This window comes from Rhinatrema bivittatum, chromosome 1, assembly GCF_901001135.1.
Source record: "Rhinatrema bivittatum chromosome 1, aRhiBiv1.1, whole genome shotgun sequence".
Classification (NCBI taxonomy): domain Eukaryota; kingdom Metazoa; phylum Chordata; class Amphibia; order Gymnophiona; family Rhinatrematidae; genus Rhinatrema; species Rhinatrema bivittatum.
This window is the reverse complement of record NC_042615.1, coordinates 817290682-817314916: the sequence shown is the minus strand read 5'-3', so window position 1 is coordinate 817314916 and position 24235 is coordinate 817290682. Positions and strand designations below refer to the sequence as shown.

Sequence of the window (24235 nt, the reverse complement as noted above, 5' to 3'; positions counted from 1 at the left end):
AGCTCCAAATCCGGAGCGTTCCCAAGTATACGTACGGATGGGCTCACATAACGTGCACCTCTTGTGTGGGAGTTAGTATGCAAAGCTCCCGCCCCTTTTACAGTGGAGCTGTGCCTCTCCCTTCCGCAGAGCACTCTCGCCTGACGTTGTGCTATGGTTACCAGTACCGCACTCTTAGGTGTGCTACATTTTACACTTTCCCCCAGACGCTGTGGGCTTCTTGCCCAAATCTAAGATGGCGGCCAATGCCTCGCTTATTTCTCCGGCTCACTTTTTTTGGGCCCTTCACCGCGAGACCCATTCGGGCCCGCGCGCGGTTGGGTGTTCCTCACCCCACCCCCTTCCTCCCGAGGCCCCGCGGCCCCTGCTCAACGTGAAGCTTCTCGGAGTGCGTCGGGGAGAGATTCGAGACGGACAGTGGCGTCACTTCCGGGAAGGGGTCACCGCAGCGGTGCGAGCCCAGATCGGGAGACAAGGAGCGGCAGCGGCACGCGCTGCTCCAGATGCTGCGCTCCGTGAGCCTAGCGCGAGGCCTCTTGCGGCCACAGGTCAGCGACCTCCCCTTCCCCTATTCTCGCTCTCTGCTCCCACTCCAAGTCTATCACTGTCGGCACTCCCCACCTCGCTGTTTCTTCCCCATCCCGCCTCTAAGAACAGATAAAGTACCATGCGGGTCAAACCAAGGTCCGTGGAGCCCAGCATCCTGTCTCTGACCGTGGCCAGTCTGGATCGCAAGAACCAGGCAGATACCTTCCCTGCCCCCTCGCTCCCACCCTCCCAGTATCTTCTTTTCTCCCACGAGTGAGACTTCATTCAGTGTGTGCTGGAGGGGTTCCCATGCTGGCTTTTTAGGGGTTGCAGTTGCTGACACTGTCTGCACAGTTCTTCCAGCAGCTCGCTTGGTTTCTGCTCATCAGGTCTTGTCTGATGCAACCTAAGGAAATGTCTTGTTAAAACCGGGCTTACGGTTCTCACACTAATGGTGGCGTGGTATGAAGGAAGGAAGACAGGCAGGGGATATAAGACGGAGGATTCGAAACATAAAAGATGTCAGCAGACTCTAGGCTCACCCACTCTGCCGATCATAGGACACCCGGTGATGATATTATTTGAAGAAATGCATTTTTAAGGAGGGATTGATTGTGGAGGAAAGGAGCCTGCACTTGATTTTCCTAAATTAATCTCAAGACAAATTACAATCAAAGTTCTAAGGAAAGCTACGATTACAGTTGTTTCCACCAATTAAAATCAAAACAGGCAAAATGGTAAAAAACATTCTTAAAAACAAAATTGGCCATACAGATAGAGCTTGATGGGTAAGAGTCATGGTTTTAGCAATCTTGGAATTTTTTGAAGATGTGGATAAAGGTGAGCTGGTTGATTATCGTGTATTTAGATATTCAGAAGGCATTTGACACAGGCCCTCACCAGAGACTTCTTGGGAAATTACAAAGTCATGGGATGGGAGTAGTGGTCCCAACTTTTCCATGGAGCAGGACTGGACATTGGGGAAAGCCACCCTCTTTTTTTTTTTTTTCCCCTTTCAAACTGATCATCGATTTTTTTTTTTTTTTTCCCTAGGCAGATTCTTCCTGCCTATCTTTGAGGCTTGGGTTCGACTCTCCTCTTCCTCTGGGATTCTCAGGAGTACAGTGCAAAGTAGCAACAAGTGCGGCACAGCTGTGGGAGAGGCAGAGGAGGAGAGTCAAACTGAGCCCTGAAAACAGGCAGGTGATTGGAGCGCTGCCAGGCTGCCACCACTGATTGGCCCCTGGCCTGACCGGGTTTTACAGTGTCCGGCTACCCTTGTAACCGGACACAGTACAACAGGCTTCAAAACCGGGCTGTCCGTTCCAAAACCGGGCAGCTGGTCACCCTAGATAGGAGGCAGTGTTATCGCAGCTTGGTATCTAGTTAAAAGGCCAGAAATGGTTAGTTTTCCAAATGGAGAAAGGTCGTTAGTGGAGTACCGCAGAGGCTGGTACTGAGACCTGTGCTGTTTAACACGTTCATAAATGAAGTGGAGAAGGGAACAATGAGTGAACAGATCAGATTTGCAGATGATACACATTTATTCAAAGTGGATTGAGAGGAACTGCAGAAGGACCTTGAGAGACTAGGCAACTGAATAGCAGATCAAATTTAATGTGGGAAAAGTGATGCATTTAGGGAAAAATAATCCCAACTACAGATACATGATGCTGGGGTTTGTATTGGGAGTCACCACCCAGGAAAAGTTTTTTTGTTGTTTTTTTTAATAAGAATTGTCATACTGGGTCAGACCGAGGGGTCCTTCAAACCCAGTGTTTCATTTCCAGCAGTGACCAATCCAGGTCTCAAGATCCTGGCAAGGTCTCAAACTCTGGTGCTAATGCCCAGGGATAAGTAAGAACATAAGAAAATGCCATACTGGGTCAGACCAAGGGTCCATCAAGCCCAGCATCCTGTTTCCTACAGTGGCCAATCCAGGCCATAAGAACCTGGCAAGTACCCAAAAACTAAGTCTATTCCATGTTACCATTGCTAATGGCAGTGGCTATTCTCTAAGTGAACTTAATAGCAGGTAATGGACTTCTCCTCCAAGAACTTATCCAATCCTTTTTTAAACACAGCTATACTAACTGCACTAACCACATCCTCTGGCAACAAATTCCAGAGTTTAATTGTGCGTTGAGTAAAAAAGAACTTTCTCCGATTAGTTTTTAAATGTGCCCCATGCTAACTTCATGGAGTGCCCCCTAGTCTTTCTACTATCCGAAAGAGTAAATAACCGATTCACATCTACCCGTTCTAGACCTCTCATGATTTTAAACACCTCTATCATATCCCCCCTCAGTCGTCTCTTCTCCAAGCTGAAAAGTCCTAACCTCTTTAGTCTTTCCTCATAGGGGAGTTGTTCCATTCCCCTTATCATTTTGGTAGCCCTTCTCTGTACCTTCTCCATCGTAATTATATCTTTTTTGAGATGCGGCGACCAGAATTGTACACAGTATTCAAGGTGCGGTCTCACCATGGAGCGATACAGAGGCATTATGACATTTTCCATTTTATTCATCATTCCTTTTCTAATAATTCCCAACATTCTGTTTGCTTTTTTGACTGCCGCAGCACACTGCACCGACGATTTCAATGTGTTATCCACTATGACGCCTAGATCTCTTTCTTGGGTTGTAGCACCTAATATGGAACCCAACATTGTGTAATTATAGCATGGGTTATTTTTCCCTATATGCATCACCTTGCACTCATCCACATTAAATTTCATCTGCCATTTGGATGCCCAATTTTCCAGTCTCACAAGGTCTTCCTGCAATTTATCACAATCTGCTTGTGATTTAACTACTCTGAACAATTTTGTATCATCTGCAAATTTGATTATCTCACTCGTCGTATTTCTTTCCAGATCAGTAATGGCTTTTCCCAAGTCTATTTGGTTAATAACAGTTTGTGGACTTGTCCTTCAGGAACTTATATAAATAAACGTCCCTTAGTATGATCCAGTACAGCAATTCCTTATGTTCTTATTAGAATTATTTGAAGCTGTAAATCAACATGTGGCTAAGCGTGAGCTGATTGCTGTGCATCTGAATTTTCAGAAGGAATATGACAAAGTTCTTTGAGAGACACAGAATAGAAGGCGTTGTCCTCCTATGGTTTGATAACCAGTTAAAAGATAGGAAATAGAGTAGAACTAAATGGCTGGTTTTTTTTAAACGGAGAGAGGTAAATAGTGGAGTGCCTCAGTGATCGGTAGTGGGACCTGTGTTTAATATATTCGGAAATGACCTGGGAAAGGGAGCAATGAGTCGGGTGATCACATTTGCAGATGGCACAAAATTATTCTGAGTAGTTAAAATATGAGCAAACCACGAGGACCTGCAGGAGGACGTCGTAAAACTGGAGAAGAGACATCAAAATGGAAGATGCAATTTAATGTGGACAAGTGCGAAGTGAAGCAGATAGGGGAAAAATAATCCCAACTGAGTTGCGCAGTGTTGTATTTCATATTAGGAGTTTGGAGTCTTAATGAACAATATATCTTCATCTTCAGCTGCATGTGCAGCAGTGATCAGATAACTTTAGAAAGGATTGAAGAATAAAACTGATGACTATCATAATGTCTGTATTGATCCATGGTGCAACCACATCTTGAGTATTGTGTGCATTTCTGGTCAGCCCTTGTCAATAAAGATATTACAGAACTAGAGAAGGTACAGAAATTTTAGAGGGGATGGATTGGCACCCTTTCGAGGAAAGGCTAAAGAGGTTAGGGCTCTTCATCCTGGAGACAAGAGGGCTGAGGAGAAATGTAGAGGTCTACAAGATCATGAGTGGCGGTGTCTCACAAGTTAATAGGGAACATTTATTTACCCTATCAAGTAATACTAGGAGACAGTCCATGAAACTAACCGGTACAAGATTTAAAACACATTTTAAGAGAATATTTTCAGTAAATGAACAATTAAGCTATGAAAATTGTTGCCTGAGGATGTGGTCAGGTTTAATAGTATAACTCATCTTCAAGGCTTGAAGAAGTTTCTGGAGGGCAGATTCTTTAACAACAGTTAGTGAGACAAGCTTGGGGATCCCCGCCTCTTACTGCCAGGAGCTGGGACTAACCGATAGGGAACGGATCTCTCCATTAAGATCTGTTGGGTGGTACTTCTCGGTGATGCGGAATGATCACTGTCCGAGACAGGATGCTGGGCTCGCTGATCTGAGCCATTGATCTTACCCTGTATGGCATTTCTTGTGTTTTTATGTACCTGTGTAAATTAGTCAGTACTGGGAGAGGAGAAAGGGTTGGAGGATTCTGAAAAGGAGAAAACAGGGCAGAGCAGAGGAGGCTCTAAAGGGAAGCAGGTGAGGGAGAATTCAGAGGAGACAGATACAGTTCAGCACAGGAGAATAACAGGCAACTAATAAAGGTTTAGAAACGGGCCAGGCCAGTAACATTTGTTGCCTCAATGACCTAATGGCCACCAACATATGTGACCCACATTTTATTTGTATGTTATGACCTCACTTCTTGTGAAATAGCTCAGCAGGGCAATCACGGTGTGTCATGTCTCTAGGGATGTGATTAAAGGGGCACTGGTAAATCCCAAATACCAACAGCCAAAAAGAGAAAAATCTTTTTATTATGAGATATCTTATAAGGAGCAGTGCTTGCCAAACAATGTAAAGTAAATGCTAGTTCAGAGTTCCCAAGCCATTCCAGTTAAATACATTACTGCTCCTAAACTAACACTCCAATGGGTTACTTTGTTTGTAAAACATTTTCCAACTGGTTGGTATTATAAATTTATCTCATTTTTGCTAATAAGACTGGATTCTTGTAAATCATATGATTTCTTGTAAATTGAGCCCAGAAGGTAGAAGCAAAACTCAATGTTGATCTTTTTACATACTGGTTAAACTTTAACATAATTTAACATTTCAACAGCCTGGATTATTTCTACAAGTCTGATCAGTGCAATTTCATTGTGCTGTGATTATGCTGCTATCTTTCTATTTCTTCACTATCGCCAAACTAGTCTGGTTTCATAGAAACCCCTCTCAAAGCACTCTTGCATGATGAAGAGGGAGATGGATAGCACACATTGTCCTTATGGATGCGTGGGAGCGCATTGAGGTGGAGGATACTTTTATTCACCATTTCTTCTTTCCCAGAATTGCAGGCGTCGTTTGCCAGTGGAATGGATATCTGCAGCCCAGCAGCGATGCTCCTCCAGCCTGCCCATGAATACCGTGGTGCTCTTTGTCCCCCAGCAGGAGGCTTGGGTGGTGGAGCGGATGGGCAAGTTCCACAGGATATTGGAACCGGTAAAGCGTGCCTTCAATATTCTGCAGTCACAGCCTAAAGCAATATCCACAGAGCCTGCTCAGGGGGTACCAGACATGAACTCTGCGGCTCTCCTGTTTTGGGGAGGGTACTAAGTGAGAGTGCCATGCCTTGGGATCTGGCCATTTTTGGGTAGGGTGATTGGAAGAGAACAGTGCACAGGCTTCAATTTCAGAGGTTAGGTAGGCCAAGAAAAATGCAGGTAGCCAGTTCACCTGGGTGCCTAAAATTCAGAAAAGCAAAAAATTAAGGAAAAGAAGTAAAACACATTAAAAAAAAAAAAAAAAGATCAAAATAAGAAAAAATGTTAAGTGAAAAAGCAAGGAAAACATTTTCTCTAGCTCCTAAAATGTTTTGACTTGCAGCTAATTTATCTAAATATATTTCTCCTAGGACAAGCAGGATGGTAGTCCTCACACATGGGTGACATTATCGGATGGAGCCTGGCACGGAAAACTTATGTCAAAGTTTCTAGAACTTTAATTAAGCCTACCGAGCATGCCCTTATATCACGCGTCCATGCGGGGTCCCTTTTCAGTCTCTTTCTCCACGGAGTTTTCACCACACGGTCACTAACTTCTTGCTCTTTTGTTAAGAAAGTTGTTGGAAAATTTTTCACCAATCATGTTTTTTTGTTTTTTTCTTGCATCTCTCTCGGTGCTGGTTCCTCTCCGGTACCCTCGTGTTTCTTAGTCAGGTTTTTTGGCGGTTCGGTAAGTTTTCTTTCGCTTCCGTCCTCCCCCTCTGTGGCGGTAGTGCCCACCGCCTCTGTTGTCATTTTCGACCCTTTCAGTTCGTATTGTCATGGCCTCGTCGGGTTTTCAACGATGCCCTCAGGGCCCAAGGATTATGTCCATTATAGACCCACATGATATGTGTATCCTCTGCCTGGGGCATCACACGACGTTCAGGGGTACCGCCTGTGCAACCAAATGACTTCGAAGGGACATTGTGCTTGTCTCGACAAGATGGAGAAGCTCTTTGGAGTGAGAAAGTCCGAGGCATCAGTGGAGCCACACAGATGGACATTGAGCCATAGACACCGGCAGGGCCATCTGCTCCGTCGATGCCATTGGCAGATAGGGGTGCTGAGGATCAGCCCCTGACCGATCTCTTCCAGGTCAGGGACATTGGGTTCGTCGTCTTTAACCTCAGCACTTGGGAGAGACCGGCCCGAGCACCGAGGGAAGTCGAAGCATTGGCACTGGTCGCCTTCAATGCATGTTGCCAGGCTCAGGTTGGCGCCGGTGCTTGTCATGATACCTCCGAAGTGACCCCGCAGCGAAGAGTGCCTATCGTCCATTGATGCTGGGGGTCCGTAATGGTCTCCACCGATCATGGTGTCAGTCGCTGATCCACCTCGAGGATCAGAGGAAGATCTGGGCAACCCTCCTGCCTCCCAGTCCATTTTGGCATTGGCAATTTTTGAGGAGGAGTTGAGGGCAGAGTCCAGCACCCGATCGACTGCCAGCTGCGGAGTATCGAGTCTATGGCAATGACTGTGTCTGTGCCCGCGCTGTCCCTGATGGAACCGCTACTATAACGTCTCAATGTGCTCATTGGTGCCTTATCAGCCCAGCTGGCGCCGGTTCCCGGGAAACCATTGATGCCTGGCGGGGCACCGATGCTTCCCCTGACCAATGCGGTGCTCATCGCCGGTTCCTCCAAGGAGGAACCCCTGTCGGGGCCAGCGTTGTCACTGCCTTGCTGGGGCCGACACCAGTGCCTAGGCCTCTGGACAAAGGCCGAGCACCCAGGGCTCCATCCCTTGTGGATTATAGCGAGGATGAGGCTCCTTATGACCCCTGGGAGAATGACATTGCAGAATCCTCCTCAGAGGACTTGGAGGGTCTCTTCTAAGAACCGTCTCCTCCAGAGGAATGAAGGTGGTCTCCACCTGAGGACCTGACTTTCACAGGCTTTGTAAAGGCGATGGCAGAGGCCACCCTGTTTCACTTGATGATGGAGGAGGATGCCAGGCACAAGATGCTGTTGAGAATTTGGGAGCACCCCCTCACTGTACCTCCTGTGAATAAGAAGGTGGACTGGGTTTAACTCGTCCAACAGGCTACCGGATTAGAAAAGCATCAGCTAGCCTGGAAGGTCATATTTTTGGTGGCGGTCACTTCAGTGCACAGGGTCAGTGAGCTCCAGGCCTTAGTGATTTATCCACCTTATACCAAGTTTTATCATGACAGGATGGTCATATGTACACACCTTAAGTTCCTGCCGAAGGTGGTGACGGATTTCCATCTTAACTAGTCAGTCATCCTTCCAACGTTCTTTCCCAGGCCCCATTTGCACCACGGCGAACGAACACTGCCAGTTTGGATTGCAAGAGAGCTTTAGTCTTCTGCCTGGAGAGAACAGAAGCCCATAGACCAGTGATGGCGAACTCCAGTCCTCAAGTGCCACAAACAGGCCAGGTTTTCAGGATAACTACCATGAATATGCATGAGAGAGATTTGTGTGCACTGCCTCCATTGTATGCAAATCTCTCTCATGCATATTCATTATAGATATCCTGAAAACCTGGCCTGTTTGTGGCACTCGAGGACTGGAGTTCGCTATCACTACCATAGACAGTCCATCCAACTTTTTATTTCTTTTGACAGGAATAGATTGGGAGTTGCTGTTGCCAGACAGTATCCAGTTGGCTAGCAGATTGTTATGCCAAGGCGGGACTGCATCTTGGGGGTCATGTCAAGGCTCATTCTGTCAGAGCTATGGCAGCGTTGGTGACTACCTTGCGAGGAGTTCCCATGGAGCAGATCTGCAAGGCTGCGAAGTGGAGTTCTCTCCACACATTCACATCTCACTACTATCTGGATAGGGATGTCCAACGTGACAGTAGGTTCGGCCAATCGGTCTTTCGGAATCTCTTTGAGGTGTAGAACCCATCTCTCCCTGCCTAGGGCCCATTGTTTGGGCTCAGGCTATTTTCCCCTCTGTTACCAATAACACTGTGGTGATTGTGCCTGTTGGCACCTGGTTGGGTGTCTGTTGGTGTCCCTTTTTGTGTAGGGGAGCAGGTTGTAGCTAGGGATTAACCCATATGAGGACTACCATCCTGCTTGTCCTAGGAGAAAGCAGAGTTACTTACCTGTATCAGGTGTTCTAGGCCCCTCGCTCTCCTATTTTTTTGAGTTTTATCGTAATTCTATTTTACGAGACTGAAGAGGGACCCCGCGAGGACACGAGGTATGGGGCATGCTCGGTATACCTAGTCTCATCTCCCAGCTACTGAAGGTGTGCCCTTGGCAGGTTTGGGCACAGGAGAAAGCCAGGCTCAGGAGACTGGAGAATTGCAAACAAGGCACAGACGTGTCATTGAAAAGAAATTCCATGTACTCCCTATTGTTGGGACTGTGAAAGCTCGGGCAGGGATTACTTTGTCCGATCTGTAAGCGTCTGCCTTTATTGTGGTGTGAAAGCTCCCGCACAGTGTGGCGGTGGAATCTGCTCTGCATCTCTCCGTTAACAGACGGCGGTACCGGCACAGGATCAGAGTAGCAGTGAGAGCTCTCGGTACACTGCTGTGACTGATGAGCCTTTCATCGTTGGCTGTATTTTTTTTTTTTTTTTTTTTGGAGAGGGTGTATAAGTTTATATATGTATATATTTATGTATTTTATTGAAAGGGGAACCTCTCGATCTGGCGGAGGCACGCTTAATGTGTCCTTTGTTACCGCTGGCTGACAGGGCTCTTCTGGGCAGTTAAGAGAGAGTTTTTAAAAGGGGGAAACGCATATTTCAGGCTCTCAATTCTCCAGCCTGCTTTTAATCCCGAGCGGTGTGTTTTTTGTTTTTTGTTTTTTTTTTTAATCATTCCAGGGTTTAAACATCCTGATCCCCTTCCTGGATCGGATCAGGTATGTCCAGAGCCTGAAGGAAATCGTCATCAACGTTCCCGAGCAGTCGGCAGTCTCGCTCGGTAAGAGCGCGTGGCTTCTCCTGTTCCACGGGTCCCGGTTTCACAGGGTTGGGGGTGGGACGTCCCCTGCATGGCTGTCCCCGGCACTGCCTCGCCCCCCTGCTGTTCCAGCACTTAGGAAACCTCCTACTCAATCAGGCCAGTGGCCCACTGAGCTTCGTTGGCCTCTCACAGCAGCCAGGTCAGGTTGCCTGTCAGAAGTGGCAACAGGTTCTGCCGGGGGAAGCTCCTTTCCTTTCCTCCTTGTTGACTACCAGCTCTTGTGACGGTAAGAGGTTTACCTGGCCAATGATTAATGGACCTGCCCTCCAGAAACGTGTCCAAACCTTCTATAAACCCAGCTATTCTACTGGCTTTGACCTCATCCTCTGTCAACAAATTCCACAGTATAATTATGCAGTGACTGCAAAGGGACTTCTTAAAAATTAGTTTTAAATCTGCAACCAGTTAATTTCATTGCATGAAAGGGTAAATAACTGTTCCCTATTAACTTGTTCAGCCCCACTCGTTATATCGCCTCTCTTTAGCCTTTCTTCATAAGGGAGCCATTCAGTCCCCTTTATCAATTTGGTCACCCTTCTCTATGCCTTTTCTAGTTCTGTTAGTACTGAAACCCACATACAACTTGATTGGCAGACATGTTCCTGCCAGTGCACCTCACTCCTGCCCTGCAACGTCCCCTGCTATTCCAGTACCGGGACCCCTCTCACGCACAGCTGTGCCAGTGCACCTCCTGCCCTGCAGCGTCCCCTGCTATTCCAGTACCGGGACTCCTGTCACGCACAGCTCTGCCAGTGCACCTCCTGCCCTGCAGCGTCCCCTGCTATTCCAGTACCGGGACTCCTGTCACGCACAGCTCTGCTAATCCACCTCACTCCTGCCCTGCAGCGTCCCCTGCTATTCCAGTACCGGGACTCCTCTCACGCACAGCTGTGCCAGTGCACCTCCTGTCCTGCAGAGTCCCCTGCTATTCCAGTACCGGGACTCCTGTCACGCACAGCTCTGCCAGTGCACCTCCTGCCCTGCAGCGTCCCCTGCTATTCCAGTACCGGGACTCCTCTCACGCACAGCTGTGCCAGTGCACCTCCTGTCCTGCAGCGTCCCCTGCTATTCCAGTACCGGGTCCCCTCTCACGCACAGCTCTGCCAGTGCACCTCCTGCCCTGCAGCGTCCCCTGCTATTCCAGTACCGGGACTCCTCTCACGCACAGCTGTGCCAGTGCACCTCCTGTCCTGCAGCGTCCCCTGCTATTCCAGTACCGGGACCCCTCTCACGCACAGCTCTGCCAGTGCACCTCACTCCTGCCCTGCAACGTCCCCTGCTATTCCAGTACCGGGACCCCTCTCACGCACAGCTCTGCCAGTGCACCTCACTCCTGCCCTGCAACGTCCCCTGCTATTCCAGTACCGGGACCCCTCTCACGCACAGCTGTGCCAGTGCACCTCCTGCCCTGCAGCGTCCCCTGCTATTCCAGTACCGGGACTCCTGTCACGCACAGCTCTGCCAGTGCACCTCCTGCCCTGCAGCGTCCCCTGCTATTCCAGTACCGGGACTCCTGTCACGCACAGCTCTGCTAATCCACCTCACTCCTGCCCTGCAGCGTCCCCTGCTATTCCAGTACCGGGACTCCTCTCACGCACAGCTGTGCCAGTGCACCTCCTGTCCTGCAGCGTCCCCTGCTATTCCAGTACCGGGTCCCCTCTCACGCACAGCTCTGCCAGTGCACCTCCTGTCCTGCAACGTCCCCTGCTATTCCAGTACCAGGACTCCTCTCACGCACAGCTCTGCCAGTGCACCTCCTGCCCTGCAGCGTCCCCTGCTATTCCAGTACCGGGTCCCCTCTCACGCACAGCTCTGCCAGTGCACCTCCTGTCCTGCAACGTCCCCTGCTATTCCAGTACCGGGACCCCTCTCACGCACAGCTCTGCCAGTGCACCTCCTGTCCTGCAGAGTCCCCTGCTATTCCAGTACCGGGACCCCTCTCACGCACAGCTGTGCCAGTGCACCTCCTGCCCTGCAGCGTCCCCTGCTATTCCAGTACCGGGACTCCTGTCACGCACAGCTCTGCCAGTGCACCTCCTGCCCTGCAGCGTCCCCTGCTATTCCAGTACCGGGACTCCTGTCACGCACAGCTCTGCTAATCCACCTCACTCCTGCCCTGCAGCGTCCCCTGCTATTCCAGTACCGGGACTCCTCTCACGCACAGCTGTGCCAGTGCACCTCCTGTCCTGCAGAGTCCCCTGCTATTCCAGTACCGGGACCCCTCTCACGCACAGCTCTGCCAGTGCACCTCCTGTCCTGCAACGTCCCCTGCTATTCCAGTACCGGGACCCCTCTCACGCACAGCTCTGCCAGTGCACCTCCTGCCCTGCAGCGTCCCCTGCTATTCCAGTACCAGGTCCCCTCTCACGCACAGCTCTGCCAGTGCACCTCCTGTCCTGCAACGTCCCCTGCTATTCCAGTACCGGGACTCCTCTCACGCACAGCTCTGCCAGTGCACCTCCTGCCCTGCAGCGTCCCCTGCTATTCCAGTACCAGGTCCCCTCTCACGCACAGCTCTGCCAGTGCACCTCCTGTCCTGCAACGTCCCCTGCTATTCCAGTACCAGGACTCCTCTCACGCACAGCTCTGCCAGTGCACCTCCTGCCCTGCAGCGTCCCCTGCTATTCCAGTACCGGGACCCCTCTCACGCACAGCTCTGCTAATCCACCTCACTCCTGCCCTGCAGCGTCTCCTGCTATTCCGGTACCGGGACCCCTCTCACGCACAGCTCTGCCAGTGCACCTCCTGTCCTGCAGCGTCCCCTGCTATTCCAGTACCGGGACCCCTCTCATGCACAGCTCTGCTAATGCACCTCACTCCTGCCCTGCAGCGTCCCCTGCTATTCCAGTACCAAGATCCTTCACACGCACAGCTCTGCCAGTGCACCTTACTCCTGCTGTGCAGCACCCCTGCAATTTCGATGTTGAGAGCACACAGCTCTGCCAGTGCACCTGCTCTGCTATTCCATTACTCTCTCAGCTCTGCCAATGATTTTCATTCCTTCCCTGCGGTGTCCCCTGGTATTCTAGGGCTGAGACCCCTCTCATACACACCTCTGTCAATGCTGTCCTGCAGCACTGGAATACTGCATCCAGAGACCCAGTCGGGGGTGTTAGCATTAGCCCAATGTCGCATCTGTAATATGTCCGTACTTAGATAAGGTAACAATTCTGCATCTCCTCTTCATGTTTTGCAGATAATGTTACGTTACAGATTGATGGTGTGCTCTACCTTCGGATCCTGGACCCCTACAAGGTACCTGAGAGCACCGAACACCTCCAGCACTTCCTCTTCTGTGCTCTGACTCCCCAGAGTAGCCTGGTTAAAGGGCAGAGGCAGGGCCTGGCACTGAATGGGCAGCAGGCACGCTCTCTTGGCTGAGGATCCGAGTTAGGAGGAGGCATTGTTCATAGTTTGGAAGGTTTTGTGTATAGATCTGTTTTAAGAACAGGTGTAATAATTATGATTCATAAGTCTAATAATTTGTTTGTAGTCCAGGATTGCAAGGCTCATGACATGCAAGGAACATTTTAAGATTTCCAGTGCATTGCAGCACGAGCCATTCCAGAGTTTACCTTGAGTTCCATTATCCACATCTGAACTGGTTGAAGGCCTTTAGCTATCCCTTTACAGCTAGAGAGAAATCTGAGGTGTGCCTAACAAAGTTGAAAGGAAAATCCAGAGTGCCTCAGTCTGCTCTACAGCAGCTAAATAGAAGAAGTAAAGTGAGTTTTGGTCAGACCATGGGCAGAGGTGGGATTAGAGCTCAGATGCCCATCCCTATCTGCCAGAAGACATTTTACCCTCCTCTGTAAGAATTCCTTCTGTCCCTGGAGACAAAAGCTGCGCTGTTAGCCTGATCACTCCAGAGCATAAAAACACCAGGTGACTGGGGGCTCCTGGCTGAAGCCCTCAGTAAAATCTCTGGTGAATTCGAGCGTCATAGTTAGAGCAGCGGTAGGGGAAGACGAGGACCGCGCCCAATATTTGGAATGGGCAGGCGTTAAGAGCGTGTCACCTGCAGAGCTGTGGGGTCGGCGTGCTCGGTGCTGTAAATGCCAGCTGTACTCGGCAGAGAGTATCCCCAGCAACTGTGCCAGAATGCCCTAATCCAGCAGTTCCCCGGGTGTCTTCCGGAGGGGTTTAGTATTTTAAACCAAGGGGTTTCTTTTCACAGACAACCCTTCCCAATGCTCTGCATGGTTGTGGATGAAATGCATGCCTTTCTGGGGGGGGGGGGGGGATTAGCAGCCAGGCAGGGCGCTGTGTTTCAGAGGCTGCACGTTTGGATTCTCTGTCATCTGCGTCGGGACCTTTCCTCTTTGGTTCATAATACAAGGTCCTGGCTTTCCTCTGCCTTCCTCTCTCCCTGCCAGGCGAGCTACGGCGTGGAAGATCCTGAATACGCAGTTACGCAGTTGGCACAGACCACGATGAGGTCCGAGCTGGGGAAACTCACTTTAGACAAGGTCTTCCGGGTGAGTCTCCTTCCAGGGGTGTCCCTGGTGACAGGGAGCGTGTCCTTTTTCTGGCGCTGTGACCTGGCTGTGTAAAGCGGCAGACCTGAGCTGCCCCCGTGCTTGCAGCTCTGCGTGTCTGGATTGCAGGTGCGGTGGCGCCGCAGATCCTGTTCCGCCAGACTTTCTCTTTCAGTATTTGTTGCAAATTCTTTGCAACGCGTTTGTTAAATATTTTTATAGAAATATACTTGTTCCCGTATGGGAACTGGAGTCTTCGTGATTTAATTAAGGAAAAGCTAGTATAATAAATTAAAAAAAAAAAAGTGTAAGATTTATAATAAAAGGTAAAAGACTGCATCCCTTCAAAGGGAGAGACTTTTAAAACTGAAAAGTGGTACAGTTTGAAATGTTTTAGGCCACAGCACTGAGTCACTTGCAGAGTAAGGGCCTGGTTTCCTAAGGCTGCTCTCCCGTCCTGTGTCTGTGGGGGAAAATGCTGAGCAAATCGGGCCCCAAGTTTGAAAAGGTTGTAGGGGACGGTGCCGCTGGTGGCTGTAATGATACAGTTGTGCGCTGGGAAATGGTATTAATCGGTTTATTTGGGGTTGGGAAGGAATATTTTTCACTGACCTGGCTACAGGGGCGCTGTTCTGCCTGCCCTCTAGAGGGCGCCCTAGGCAGTGATTTCTTAGCTTTGACGCGCTGCCTTTCTCCAGACGGTCGCAAAGCGTTTTGCAATCATCCTTGCGAACAATAAAAGCTTTATACACTCAATAACCTCCCCCCCCCATCTTCACCTCCCCCTTCCCCTTCTCTTCCTAACACCACCCTACAATATCCAACCATCCTCACACCGTCTCTCCCCCAGCTTTGTACAGGCAGAAATCTGATGCCCAACGTCTTCTCACCACCTCCAGAGCCCTCACCAAATAATCCACTGTGGTTAGATTGCAGGAAGACCAATGGGAGGCTGGGGGAGAGGGAAGGAGAGGGAAAGGTTGGGGGAGAGGAGGGGCCCGGCAGGCTGGAGTGAGCCTGACTTTTTTTGCAGTCCCTCGAGAGAGGTGTAATATTGTCTGACTCCAGGAATGGGGTCTCATAGTCTGGCCCTCGCCTGATCGCGTCACAGATGGGAGATCTGGATCCGGGTGTATTCCTGGGGTTAAAGGGGGGTGGCACCGGGCTGAATTCTGCAATTGCTTTTATAATTAACAGTCTGGCAGATGAAAGTAGTGATCTTGGCCTTGTGTTGCCAAACTTCTAACTGGCACAGGGCTGTACGTTTACAGAATTCCCCCGGCCCCTCGCTGTGCACCTCCCCGGGACTTGCAAAGTGGGTTTGTTTTTTTTCCCCCCCCCTTTTAGGAGCGGGAGTCTCTGAACGCCAACATCGTGGACGCCATCAACCAGGCCTCTGACTTTTGGGGGATCCGCTGCCTGCGCTATGAGATCAAAGACATCCATGTGCCCCCACGAGTGAAGGAATCCATGCAGATGCAGGTAACCCCCAGCTGCTGGCAGGGGAAGGATCCCTGAATGTAGAAATGAAGAGGTGGTCAGTGCTTCCTATGGAGGTGAAGCTGAGGGCGCTCTTATGCTGGCTCTAAGGCTAGTGCCATCCAGCTTGCCAGATGTCTGGGTCTAACAGGGCTCATTCCTGCTCCTGTTTTTGAGGCTGTGACATATTTTGTACTGCTTGTTTGTAGGGTCTTAGACAGCTCTGCCTCAGACTGGCCCTGTGAGAGAGCAGTGCCCTGTTTTCTGGACACCACCTGCTGCATTTCAGACCTGTGCAGTAGCAAGTAGTTCATGAATATTTGAAAAATGACTCTGCAAAGTTTTAATTTTATGTTAAAGAGCATAGAAACCTCCCCGGTCCCAGGCTCTGATATTACCGACGCAGCGAGTTTTGTTTGTCTGATTTATTTACTTACTGGTGTTTTATATGCCGTCTTTCTGAAGACAAGGCCATAGCTACTGCCAGCACAAAATCACAAGTCAGTCCTGGCATAAAATGTAGCTCTTACCGGTTTAAACATAATCAAAACATATAAAAAGCAAAGCAGCCTATAATATCCGTGTCCTCATCCAGTTACCTGTTTCACTACGCATAAGTAACACAGTGAAAGACGGCAGATGAAAGACCAAAATGATCCGTTCGGTCTTCCCAGCATAAGGTTTAGGTAGTAGTAACTGCCGCTCTGTGTAGGCTCCCCCCAAACCTTCTGTTACGGGCAGTAGCAACTGCCACTTCATGCAGTAGGAGCGCTCTCAATGCCCGAAAACAGACTAAGCGCCTGCAGTGCCACTGAATAGAGAATATAGAACTGCAACACCTAGAGACACAGGATAAAGTCCTACCATCACTCGCTTTGTCACCTTAAAGTCCCACTGCTGTTCCTGTACTCGGACTCACACTGCCAGCTCTTCTTTCAGATCAATAATGATGTCTTGATATTAGCTAAAGGCACAGAATCCTGATATCCCAGCCACTGTATGAGAGGAGATATAGTTCATGGCAGAGTTTGTCAGTTCATTATCTGCTTCTGGCTGTGGTTGGTTGTTGGTGCCTGCCTGAGGGGCAGCGGGGGGCGGTTGGTTCTTGAGGTCTGTCCGTGGGGCAGAGGGCTGGCAGTTGGTTCTTGGGAGTCTACCTGAAGGACAGCGGGGGGGGGGGCGGTTGGATCTTGGGGGTCTGCCTGAGGGGCAGCGGGGGGCGGTTGGTTCTTGGGGGTCTGCCTGTGGGGCAGTGAGGCCGGCGGTTGGTTCTTGGGGGGGTCTGCCTGTGGGCCAGTGGGGCTGGCGGTTGGTTCTTGGGGTCTGTCCGTGAGGCAGAGGGGCTGGCGGTTGGTTCTTGGGAGTCTACCTGAAGGACAGCGGGGGGCGGTTGGTTCTTGGGGGTCTGCCTGTGGGGCAGTGAGGCCGGCGGTTGGTTCTTGGGGGTCTGCCTGAGGGGCAGCGGGGGGCAGTTGGTTCTTGGGGCTCTGCCTGTGGGGCAGTGTTCATTATTAGTTTTGTCCCGCAGGTGGAGGCTGAGCGGAAGAAGAGAGCCATGGTGCTGGAGTCGGAGGGCACCAGGGAGTCGGCCATTAACGTGGCCGAGGGAAAGAAGCAGGCTCAGATCTTGGCATCCGAGGCTGAGAAAGCAGAACAGATCAACAGAGCTGCAGGTAAGACCCGCAAATGCCTGAAACCCCTCTACCCGAACAGCTCCCCATTTCATATGCATTTCAATCTTTTGCCCATTTTGTCTAGCAGCTCAGAGCAGTGAGGATGCCGACGTTGCGGGGGTAACAGTGAGGCTGCTGTAAGCAGTCATTGGGTCTGGATTCACAGTGGAGGAGGGATTTGTAACTGCCAGCGTAAAGAGTGTTTTCCCCAACAGGCCACATTGCACAGGAGGCCAAGCAACGGATTTGTCATAGGGTGGCTTGAATTTCCTGGCAGTAAAGATGATGGTATAAGCTGTGATATTGTCGTATCCTTATGTTGCTTTCGGCAGTGAAGCGTCAGTAGGAACGCCATGGTCTCAGGGCTGGCACACCCAGAGCACAGGCCCTTTCACCTTGAACATCGCATCCAGCTTCGGTCTGAATGGAATTAATTGATGTTCCTGTTCCTACCCCAGATCAGTCCCTACCAGCAGATGGAGGCAGAGAATAAAAACTTTTCAGGCACTGCTTCTTAACAGAGAGTGCCGCCTGCAGTCCCTCGGTATTTCTCTTTCTCCAACGGATGGTAGAGGTGCAAACCTGCAGTCTGAACTTAGTTTTGAAAAAAAAAAAAAGTAGAGTTAGGAAAAGAGAAGAAGAAAGAAGAAGCGAAGACTGGTGCTTCCCTTGTTGAGCAGGGTGAGTGGTGGGGGTTGGCAATCCCTAGCCAGGCTTAACCCTTGATTCCCAAGGGGAGGGAAAGCCAGAGGTGCCGGTTCCCTTGCTCCCCCTGAGGCCTTCTCACATGCCCTGTTGACTGGACCAGCCAGGAGCACCCAGAAGTAGGAAAGTATATCTTCCCTTTGTCTATGTGGGTTGCTCGGTGGCAAAAGTGTGCGGGCTTTCCTTTTGATCGGTGGTTGGCTCAGCATCGGGGGTGAGAAGGGAAGCGGGCATGGCTCGATTTGAGGACCCAGGGCCAGGACAGCACTGGCAGCAGCATCTGAATTTTTATTTCTTCCGCTTGGGGCTATTTTTGGCCGCGGACTGTGATGCACTTCATGGCACCTCCTGCAGAACGAGGGAAAGTTTGTCGGGCCTACAGTGTGAGGAGATCATGCCTCAGTGGAGCCCTGCTATGTGCAGACTATGCCTCTAGAGTTGAAGGGCCTCTGCAGAGGGCTTAGCAAGCGGATGCTGCACATGGTCTGCAGGCCTTGTCGAGGAGACCCTAGGGGGGGTTGAAGGAAACGGCAGCCATTTTGCCTTCACATGGCAGGAGGTCTGTAATGGACAAAGGACTCCTTCCCCGCTTTCTCCAGCACAACAAGAATCTGGAGAAGATAGAGATGTGGCAGGGGAACCAGGAGAGGACCTGGTGGATAAGGAAGACAGTGAGCTTGATGGATTTTCCACAGATTTTGTATTATTGCTGCATGAGGCCTACCTCGCTAAGAAGGAAGCAACAGGTAAGCGGTAAGCCACCCAGAAGTCCCAGAGTTCGGCTAATAAGCCTCAAACTGAGGCACCTCCCAGCTTGGGGGGGGGCATTCTTCGTCTGCTGGGTCTGGGATGGTCGTAAGTGGAGGAGAACTCTTTGAAAGATTCCAAGGGAGACGTTCCTCGGGAGGATTCGCAAAATGACCCAGGTACTGATCCAAGTGCTGATACTGCTACTGTCCCGGTGGGCAGTGACTCAGATGCAGAGGACGTGCCTCTCATGGAAGGGATGAACCTAGGGTGCTGATATTGTTCCATAATGATGAGTTGTGGCCTCTCGTCCCCCAGGTTCTGGAAGAACTGGGGGTCAAGGTCACGCAGGAGGATTCTGACGAGAGTATAAACCCGGTATTGGACAGGCTGTATGAACTGCGAAAGGCTTTCCCTTTGAAGAAGGTGAAGAAGCTGATTGACCAGGAATGTGATTTTCCTGGGGCAGGACTGAAAGTGGCCAGGGCTATGGCCAGGTTGTATCCCTTGCTGGAGGACACTTTGGAGGTTTGGAAGCTTCCAAAGGTGGATGCAGCGGTGTCAGCGGTGACCAAGAGTTGGTGGCTCTAAAGAATGTTCAGGACCGGAAGCTGGAGATCTTGCTAAAGAGGATGTTTGAAGTTTCGGATCTGAACCTTAGAGCTGCAGTCTGTGCTAGCCTAATGCAGAGAGCTTGTTTGTGCTGGGTGTAGAAGGCACATGAGAAGACATTGGGGGCCTCTGCTGATATTCCGGCCAGGAGGCTCTGTTGGAGGGTATGATATGGTTTTGGATGTCTGCTAGAAATATGGTGTCCATGGTAGCCTCTCAAAGACTCCTATGGCTACGTAATTGGTCGGTGGATGTGTGGTTAAAAGCACAGCTTTGCATTCTCCCCTTCAAGGGAAATTTTGTGGTTCGGGGAGGATCTGGAGAAGTTGATGAAGCATTTGGCGGAATCCAAAGGGAACAAATTGCCCGAAAATGATGAAGTGAGTAAAAAGACCTTTCCACCATGTGCTCTCTTTCGGGAGATGAGATTTTACTCCAACAGAAGATCTTCTGGATCCACACAGAAGCAGGAAGGAAGCAATCCTTTTGAGGGACACGTAGACTGGCCAGAGATAGCTCTGGACAGGGTTCTGGAGGTTCTCCATCCATCCAATGAAGACTGGCTGGTCCACTCCTCCCTGGAAGCTGTCAGGAAGGTTGTCCTGTTTTTACGAGGAGTGGACTAGTCACTTCTGATCAGCAGGTTCTGGAAGTGATAAGGGACGGCTACACCTTAGAATTTTGTAGCCCCATCAAGGAAACCTTTGTAGTGTCCCGTTGCATTTTGCCCATTAAGCTGGCAGCAGTATGGAAATCGTTGCTAAGGCTGCAGCATTTGGAAGCCATCGTTCCAGTTTCTCGGGGAGAGACCAAGGTCGAGGAAGATATTTTTGGTTTACTTCATGGTTCCCAAGAAGGAGGATTCCTTTCAGCCCATTCTAGATCTGCAAAAGTTCAATGCAGCCTTGCGGGTGCCACACGTTTGGATGAAGACACTGTGGATGGTGATTGAAGTGGTGTGCAAGGGGGAGTTTCTCATGTCCTTGGTTCTAATAGAGGCATATCTGCACATTCCCATCCGAGCAGACCATGAAACGTTTCTATGCCTCGCGGTGCTAGATAAACATTTTCAGTTTCGAGCGCTTCCCTTCTGGCTGGCGTCTGCACCAAGAACATTCATGAAGTTAATGGTGGTGGTAGTGGCGGCGGCAGCCCTCAGAAGGGAAGGGATACTAGTGCATCCATACTTGGACGATTGGCTCATTCGGGCGAAGTCTGAGATCGAATGTCACTCTTCCATGACTCCAAACGTTTTGTAGATCAGTGCAGTCCCACCACACATATGAAGGTATGACCCCCCTCCCACACACACACCCCCCCCCCCCAGCATAGTGGACTGCTGTTGCTAAAGCGAGCATAAAACGCAGGCGTGCGATATAAACGATGTAGTAATTTGTATAGCACCTCATACCCTTTATTACAAATAGAAATATTCAGAGCGGCTTTCCAAATAACTTTCCAATTCCTGGGCTGTAACTGAATATCCAGATCAGTATTCGATTGTCGGAGAATCCGATTGGCCATGGTAACCTCACCCAACTCAGACCGGATAGAGATGTACAGAACTGAGATGAGATCAGACAGAGCACACCCGCCACCCCTTCACAATAATCTATTGCATCGTAATTCAGTGGTTGATTTGAGATATTTTTCCTAAAGTGGAAGTAAAGGCCTCTAGTGAAACTCGGTACCTGATACTCCCTCATTAGGTCTGTAAAGGACTTAGTTATCTCCATCAATTAATTGCCCCAAAAACCTAAGTTCTCTCCTTTCCCATTGTTTCACGTCCGGGGAAAATGTGTGTTTAGAAAGGTCTGGATTCCAGGACAAGGGAGACATGTAAGACCCTCACACATCCAATATCGTAATCTTAGATTTGATAGACCTCCAAACTCGGAGGGTATGAGCTATAATCAGATGTCGTCGCACGCACCGTCTATAAGCATTGGATGAGGGCGATGTGTGCAAAAGAGCACCTAAGCTACAATATCTTGCCCCCAGCTGTTTCCATAGAAAGCCTTGCCTCTGGGTGGGGGGTCAGTTCCCTACCAGACCCGCAAACGTGCCAGTCTACAAGACCAATAATGTCGTAAGTAATTGGGTAATTTAAGGCTTCCCTTTCCCGTGAGGGAACCATAGCATCATATTTAAGCTGAGGAGGCTTGAATCTCACCCCGAATAGCCTGTACAAAGGTACATCACATGGTACATGCATAAAGGGGATATAATAACCGTGGTAACACCACTGTCTTAACCAAATTCACTCTCCCAAATAGGCTTCCTGTTTTCTGCTGTGATGAGGCAGGGCAGCAGGGTCTCAAGGGGTAACTCATTTTCTTTGACGCTCTAATGTCTGTAATTTAATTGTGGTGTCATCCTTTTATGTTACTCTTTTCATGTGTGTTGTAAGCTGCTGAGTTTTGTAGATCAGTGGGATATAAATGCTTTTAAATAAAATAACTTTGCCAGCCCCCTGAATTAATTTTTAATATTTCGCTCCCATCGTGATTCAGTAAAAAAGGAACTGATAAAGAGGGGTATAGCAGAGGTTTTACTTTACGGAGGGTGGTCACCTTCAGGGTGTCCCTCATGCAGTGCTTTCCTACGGGGACGAGTACGTTCTTAGGTTCTCTTCAGCTCCTAGGCCCCTGCCAATCCTGAGCGGACCAACAGGTGGCAACAGCCGATGCACTATCACTGTGTGGGCTTATGAGCCCAGGTGGGGAACGGAGCCCTGGCTGTCTGAGTGACGATTCCCAGAATCCACCTGTGCTGCTGGACTGGAAATACAGACGTCTCCCCGCCCCCAGGCAGAGTCTGATCTCTCTCTCTCTCTGCCAATAAGGTTTGCGGCCATCGCCTCTGATGATTAGAATCCTTACTCAGACCCCATGCATCTCTTTTCAGGTGAGGCCAATGCCATCTTGGCCACAGCCAAGGCGCGAGGAGAGGCCCTGCGAGTCCTTTCTGAAGCACTGATGGAGCAGGTAAGTTGATGTGTAATGGGAGCATGCAGGGCCTGCCCTGTTATCGGATAAGAAAAGGAAGTGTGCAGAGATTAATGCGGGCATCGCGTGACAGTTGCTGGCACCTTTCAGGAGCCTTGCGGGTAGGGACTCTGATTCCCCCAAGGGTGCAGGGTCTGGGGCAGGCGAATTCTGGTTGGGTTTGTGTGTTCTTGCTGGGGATACTTTCCAGCAGCGAAGTAGTAAACGCAGGATCCTAACAAGCAGAGGTGAAAGGAAAGCCCAAGAGCCTCTGGGTGTTCTCATGGGTGCTGGGGTCAGTGTTTATCCCATGGATATCTAGAGAATGTGCGCTGGGGTCTGAGTGATAGCACACAGGTGCCAAGGTCTGGTATTATCACATGGGCGCTAGGCTCTAAGCGTTATCACGTGGATGCTGGGATATGAGTGATACCGCAGGGTGTTGGGGCCTGAGCATCATCACGCAGATACCTGGAGAACATGGCTCCCTGAGATCTGGCTGCCCCATGTCTTCCAGGAGAGAAAAGGCAGCAGGAAATGTGTGCATGGCTGTAATTAGTTTCAAGAGTGTGACAGCGGGAAAAGGGGACTCTTTTTTTTTGCACGAGATTGTAAGTTACTTAGCCCAACCTGGACACGTGACGCCTGCTCCTCTGTCTCTGCCTTTCAGAATGGCAACGCCGCGGCATCCCTGACGATAGCGGAGCAATACGTGTCTGCTTTCTCCAAGCTCGCGCAGGAGTCCAACACCATCCTCCTGCCCTCCAACACTGGAGACATCTCCAGCATGGTCGCACAGGTGAGCGTGCAATGTCAAGTCGTCGTTCCTTCGGCGCAGGACCCAGCCCGCTGGAACCTTCTGTCTGTGAAAGGTGGAATGATGTACCCGGGGCAGGTGTGTCCTCTCGGTGACCTTGATGCTTTTCTTCTCATTTTAACCAGGCGATGGGCATTTATGGGACACTGACCAAACCCTTGATTCAGAAGAGCCAAGGCTCCCCATTGTCTGACGGCGACACAGGGAGACTGCAGAACGCGAAGCCTTTAGATCCGGAGGAAACTGACTCCACCTACAGCCGTGCCCGGAGCTTGGGCGAATGAGCAAACCAGGGCCCCCTTCCAGCCCACCTCACCTCTGCTCTCGGGACTTTGCAGCTTTCTTTTTTTTTTTTTGTAAATGTAATTGTGTAATAAAACTATTGAGCTGTTTCCTGCTTGAGATCCCTCTGCAACCCGCGCGTACGCTCAGAGCCCCTCCCTTCCCCTGCTGTTGCACCCGGAGCACGTCCCAGAAGGGCCGCTGGCACTGCCACCTCTACCAGGGAGCCTGCAGCATCAGTGAGCGTTCAGCTTTACAGCAATCCACACACCACCCCTTAGTGCGAATAAAACCAAACAAGTGTGTGTTAGATAAATTCCAGACAACAGCTGCTCGTCCCCCCTCCCCACCCCTTCTCTGTTTCCTGGCTTGGGTTTTGTGCTTTTTTTTTTCCCACGTTGATCCCTGTCCCGCTGCAAACTTTATCAGCTGCCAACCTCCCTTCGCCTCCATTCACAGGCTCTGCCGTTTGGCTCATGCAGAGATCAGACCAGCAAGATGTGGTCTCTATCAGAGGAGAAGCGGTCGTCACGCGTAGCTGAAGGGGACGGGAAGCTCAAAGGGAATGGGAGAGAGGGTTGTTGTTTTTTTTTTGGGGGGGGGGGGTGTTGTGGGGAGGGTCGTTTTCTTCTCT

The 24235-nt window shown here is 50.2% G+C and overlaps 1 protein-coding gene across 1 annotated transcript; it reads left to right on the top strand.

Moving 5' to 3' along the window:
• The first annotated feature begins 295 nt into the window (after positions 1–295).
• Positions 296–23711, top strand: STOML2 (stomatin like 2). Its single transcript, XM_029581742.1, has 10 exons — positions 296–548; positions 5674–5826; positions 9680–9779; positions 13018–13076; positions 14198–14299; positions 15647–15781; positions 17307–17451; positions 22423–22502; positions 23173–23301; positions 23445–23711. The coding sequence occupies exons 1-10, from the start codon at positions 504–506 to the stop codon at positions 23601–23603; spliced, it is 1107 nt and encodes a 368-aa protein (XP_029437602.1). The 5' UTR covers positions 296–503; the 3' UTR covers positions 23604–23711.
• The last annotated feature ends 524 nt before the right edge of the window (positions 23712–24235 follow it).

What these genes read in the sequence shown, in the direction of transcription:
- STOML2 (XM_029581742.1), top strand. Translation starts at nt 504, where the DNA reads ATGCTGCGCTCCGTGAGCCTAGCGCGAGGCCTCTTGCGGCCACAG. An exon ending in GGATCCTGGACCCCTACAAG is followed by an intron (nt 13,077 to 14,197) that starts GTACCTGAGAGC and finishes TCTCCCTGCCAG; the next exon opens with GCGAGCTACGGCGTGGAAGA. An exon ending in CTGAAGCACTGATGGAGCAG is followed by an intron (nt 22,503 to 23,172) that starts GTAAGTTGATGT and finishes TCTGCCTTTCAG; the next exon opens with AATGGCAACGCCGCGGCATC.